Below are 5,267 nucleotides of genomic sequence, written 5' to 3'. Positions count from 1 at the left end.
AAGCCAGAGAGCGCTCAGGTGGACTAAGCTCCAGATCTGCAAACAGAACACACCCCAGACTGTAGTAAGCAATTGTCTGTAGCTGGTGCTGGGAATTTAGGGGCACCAGCCAGCAATAGAGGATAGCTATGGTACTTGCTCTTTTACCATTCCAGTCCCTCAAAGCTACTCATGCTGCTCTTTTCCTCTCCATCTTGCAGCACATGCCCTACCCCCCTGAGCCCTCCTCAAAAGTCACACAGGAAGGGGGAGAGTGATGTTTTATATATTTTCTCTTCCCCTCTTACATTTGTGCATTCCTCCGCTCATGGGGCTCTGCATTATTCCTTAAGGCGCAGACCTGAAGGACATTATCAAGATAAGCCAGGCTTCTTAAAGCTATTTAAGCTTTCCTCAGATTCACCTCAGCACACTCAAGTAACAAAGTATGCAATTAGCTGGAAAAGTGTTTTTTAACGGCTTCACCAGCAACAAGAGCCACTCAACTACTGGATAGCACTATTGTCTCCATAGCTATACCTGTAAATACAGTACAGTGCATTGGGTTTGCACGGTAAGGCTTTGGTAGCAGGGGGCTAGAGGGGCGGCTTCTGTGAGAAGCTGCTCCCACGTGCGATCAAGCCCATGCCAGCCGGCTCCAAGACAGACCAACCACTGGGCACACAGAGGACCCACACCGGAGCAGTCGGTTTCTGAGGAGCTGCACCTCATGAGAGACCCAGGCTAAAGCAGGGGAGGAGTGTGAGGAGTCCTCCCTCTGAGGAGGAAGGAACAGCGGAGACAGTATGTGATGAACTGACCACAGCACCCATTCCCCATTGCCACTGGCAGGGAGGAGGTAGAGAAACTGGAAGTTGTGCCCAGAAAGAAGGGAGGGGAGGGGGGAAAGTGTTTTTAAGATTTAGTTTAATTTCTCATTATCCTATTGTGATTTGATTGGTAATATATTAAATTAATATCCCCAAGTTGAGTCTGTTTTGGTCGTGACAGTAACTGGAAAGTGATCTCCCTGGCCTTATCTTGACCCATGAGCCTTTATATTTTCTCTCCTCTGTCCACCTGAGAAGGGGAGTGACAGAGCAGCTTTGGTGGGCACCTGGCATCCAGCCAGAGTCAACCCACCACATAAAGCAAGGCAGGACATTTTGCAGAGACACCGTGATTCCACTCCATTATCACCTTTTTATTGATGAAAGGACAGATCTTGACAGTAGGGGAAAAAAAGGATGCTTCACAATGAGGACAGGAAGTAGCTTCTACTGGTCTTTCAATTCCTTCAGTCTTCTGATGGCAGATTTGACTGTCACTGCAGAGGTGGTACTGGAAGAAGAAGGAGAGTCACTTGCATGCAGCAGTAGAACCCACGCCAGTGGTTGTGTTTTTTTTTTTTTTTTTTGAGAAAACACTAATCATTTCAAATAGTTATCGTCTGATTGCACTGTCAACAGAGGGCTAATTCCACTCTGACTTTCATGATAACAAAGTGCAGGCCTTTGTTTACAGAAGCACATGCAACTTCCTAACCCAGGTTTTCACCCAAAATTTTCCAGTTATGCATCAACTATATGCACAAGCACGTGGGCTCAGGTTCCTGGCAACTGTTACGCGTGAGGCAACAGTGTCTTCTACCAGAATTGCAGGGGAAGAAGAATAAAGAAAGGGAGTAAGCAAGAACACCATTACAATAAGTATTATGTTTTAATGCTTTTAAAACAAAAGTAAAACACAGAAATAGTATTTCTCAGAGTAAATCTGGTTTTGCCTACTGCATCTCTTGTCTCTGAACCGAAAAGGCTGGGATAGTAACCACAAAAAAATGCTGCTTAGACTTTGAAAGAAGTAGTAAAGAGTTCCCTGACAAAAATCAAGATTTTTATACAGTCAAAGGAATCAAGGAAGGAAAAATAACTCTCAGGTTAGAGGCGTAATTTATTAGAAGCTGTTGAAGCTCTTTTTAGAATAGGTCAGAGGGACATCTATCAGGAGTAATCCATATAGATGATTCCATCCTGAGATGGCTGGATGAACCAGCCATTCTCTCTGGTCCTTTTCTTCCAACATCACCAAAAAAATGGCTCAAAGATAATACCTTGTACGAACAACTGTAGTTCACATCTCCAGTATGAAATGCTACTACAGCCAAGGCACAAAAAAAAAAAACCCCAAAACACAAAAACAAAAAAACCCCACCAACCCCAAACTACTTCAGTAAAATATGTTTCCATTTCTTTATCTGAAGTTTGGGAAAAGATGCAGAGTTTGTATTTCTGAACTGATAAAACCCAGAGACACAGAAATTTTGGAGTAACCCACCAAAACCAGCATCAGGACTGTGACAGATAAAATTCAGTTTGCTCAGAAGTTGCACAACAGATACAGGAAAGAATAGCCATCAAATCCACTTTGATCCACTCCAATCAAGTTTTAACAATGCAGGCAACCCACTCACACACATATCACGAACTCAAAACAGTTAACGGTTAGTAGATTGAAAAATAAAATGAAAAGCTGTATTATGCCTCAGCTATATGAGAATACATGCTGAAGGAGCTTCTTTATTTCCTTACTTGTAAGTCCAGGCACCACCAGCAACTGTCTTCATGCATGATCCACAGTGCCAAATACCCACAGCCTTCCTCTTCATTTTGGTCTGTAATAAAAGGAAAGACAAAACACGCTCTCCATCAGCTGATAAAGCCAACCTTCAGGCGAGGTCTCCAGCACCACGCTATGGCATCACCTATAAGCCTAGTTAAGACACGCAACGATCAGGGAATGGTTTTATTCAGTTTTTTCAAAACAGGGAAAGTCCTTCTGAAACACTTTCTTACTCAGATATAAAGTGGGTCATTTCTAAGTGCATCATCAACAATTCAGCTCTTTTTCAAAGAGAAAAATAGTGAGGCGTTACATTGGTCACAATAACAGATATTCTCACCTGGTTTGATGGCCAATGTAACACCGCTGTTATTGGTGTTCCCTGGACAGATTGCTCTGAACCAGAGCCCCTTTGGATAGCATCCAGAGTGAGTGCGGGGTACTGAACTCCAAGTCTCCATCACCTTGCAATGATGACAATGGGTTTCACTTAGACCTATACAGGATCTAGGCAGCTCTGCCAATGGGGCTATCAATGTTTTTACTTCACGTGACAAAGACACTAATATATTAAAAAAATAGAGAGAAATCTTTTTAAATTTCGAGCTGCTTAAAGACACCTACTTTATAAATATTAATAGAAATTTCCTGGGCAAAGCACAAGCTGACGGACCTCTCAAACTACCAAAAAACAGATTTAAGAGTGATTTTTTTTATTATGCACATGAGCAGATAAGATTACTTATCAGAAATTCTTCCCCATCCAGTTACACAGCACACAATTATAAGTAAGCAGCTGCAAACAAAAGTTGTAAGTGGGAAAAGCATGCTCTCTTCTCCCTCCAGGTAAGCTGTAAAGTTACTGAAAGAAAAAAAAAAAGCCTAAGTCGTGCCTTAATTAGCAGGATGACAAGTGTGTTGTTTTAATTCTGTTAAGTCTTTTTTTATTATGATACCTAAAACATATAGTATGGCAACATATCTTACTATTTTGTGTAATGAAATATAATTTGTTTTCACGTAACTACCACTAAACATACATGTGAAATGTCTACTCTTTTTATTTTATAAAAGATTCTGACAGGAGCCTAAAGCTCAAATACACCGATCACTATCTCAAAACTAGTGGAGTTATTGCTTCAGTACAAAAATGACTGAAGCACCAAACTGCATTTCCAGCAGCAACAACAAAAGTTACTATTAAAGACTTTTTTAGGGAAGGAGGTCTCTCACCTTGCCACAGAAGGAGCAGGTATACTTGGCATGCTGGCTAATTTCGATTTTCTTCACCATTTTCCTCAGGGATGCACCATACCGAGTGCCGTACTTCCCCACGATCCCAACCTTCTTGGTGCGCTTAGCCTGTGGGGAGGCAGCCCAGGGTGAGCTCCGGCTTCCCCGAACGGCCACCCCGCAGCCCGACACGGCAGCGGCGGGCTCGGCACGCAAAGGCGGGGCCTCTCCCCGGCGCCGCAGCTACCAAGGCGGGGCCGGCGGGGCGGCTGCGGGGCAGGCCGGGCACCGGGCGGCGCTGGGGCACCACGGCACGGGCAGAGCCGCCCCCCCGCGAGGCCCAGCCCGTTCCCCGCCGCGGGGCAGCAGCCGGCACCGCCATCCCATCACCGCGCACTGCCGGCGAACGCAGGCCCGGCCCCCTCCCGGGCCGCCTGCTCGGCCCCCCGCCGCTGCCCGCCGCCCCCTCCCGGGCCGCCTGCTCGGCCCCCCGCCGCCGCCCCCTCCCGGGCCGCCTGCTCGGCCCCCCGCCGCTGCCCGCCGCCCCCTCCCGGGCCGCCTGCTCGGCCCCCCGCCGCCCCCTCCCGGGCCGCCTGCTCGGCCCCCCCGCCGCCGTTCCCCTCACTCGGGCCGCCTCCCACAGGCCACCCCGGCTGAGGCGAGCCCCTCTCGCGGCCCAGCGCGGGGCCGGGGCCGGCTCGGTGGCAGAGCGCACACAGGGCCCCGGCCCGGCCCGGCGGCTCTCCCGGGCAGCGGCCCGCCCGCAGCAGGCTCCGCGCTGCCCGCCGGGGCGGATGGCGGCGGATAGCGGCGGCCCCGGCCCCACTCACCATCCTCCTGCCTGGTGCCGGCCCCGAGAGAGAAACGCCGTCTGCGCAGGCGCACTATGAGCCGGCGCCGGCGGAAGTGAGGCGTGAGGAGACAGAGCGTGAGCGGATGGGACTGGGAGCGGGTTTGTCTGCACCGCGGTGGTGCGAAGCTCCATGGTAGCGGTGTACGTTCTGTATTTCTCGCGTGGCATCAGGGTTATCTAAAGCACGCAAACCGGAAGGCAGTTGCGGCCGCATTGCTCAGCAAACACCCTGTATCAATGTGAAACCCAAGCAGTACATCACCCCCAGCAGCACCGACAGGAGATGTGGTGCAAGAGCTCAGATTCCAGGATTTCCACCCAAGGAGGTCACACCAGGCAAGAAGATGGAGCAGTTACATTCACTCACCTCATTTTTAAAGAAATACCAGTATTAAAAAAAGGAACAGGAAGCCAGATTGGAGCTGTAGAAGGCGTAATAAATAAATAAATAAATACATAAATCAATGGCTATGAATTCTAATCTTGAAGCATACCGGCCCTAAACCCCAAAGTTTCAAGATAACCCAACCAGTTGCAAACACAGCATCTGCCTGGTTTCCTTGGGATTATCCAGTATTGAGAC

The 5,267-nt window shown here is 48.6% G+C and overlaps 1 protein-coding gene across 1 annotated transcript; it reads right to left on the bottom strand.

The window, feature by feature from the left end:
• Positions 1–1,162: 1,162 nt before the first annotated feature.
• On the bottom strand, positions 1,163–4,772 carry RPL37A (ribosomal protein L37a). Its single transcript, XM_040603132.1, has 4 exons — positions 4,662–4,772; positions 3,832–3,960; positions 2,568–2,650; positions 1,163–1,320 (listed from the first exon to the last, which is right to left on the bottom strand). The coding sequence occupies exons 1-4, from the start codon at positions 4,662–4,664 to the stop codon at positions 1,257–1,259; spliced, it is 279 nt and encodes a 92-aa protein (XP_040459066.1). The 5' UTR covers positions 4,665–4,772; the 3' UTR covers positions 1,163–1,256.
• Between the last annotated feature and the right edge of the window lie 495 nt (positions 4,773–5,267).

Source organism: Falco naumanni, chromosome 8, assembly GCF_017639655.2.
Source record: "Falco naumanni isolate bFalNau1 chromosome 8, bFalNau1.pat, whole genome shotgun sequence".
NCBI classification, from domain to species: Eukaryota; Metazoa; Chordata; class Aves; order Falconiformes; family Falconidae; genus Falco; species Falco naumanni.
The sequence above is the reverse complement of the archived record's forward strand: the minus strand, read 5'-3'. Positions and strand labels throughout refer to the sequence as shown.

Coding starts and splice junctions, on each gene's coding strand:
- RPL37A (XM_040603132.1), bottom strand. Junction 2,651..3,831: donor CCTGCTCCTTCTGTGGCAAG/GTGAGAGACCTC, acceptor CTTTTATTACAG/ACCAAAATGAAGAGGAAGGC. Junction 1,321..2,567: donor GGTGGTGCCTGGACTTACAA/GTAAGGAAATAA, acceptor TTCTTCTTCCAG/TACCACCTCTGCAGTGACAG.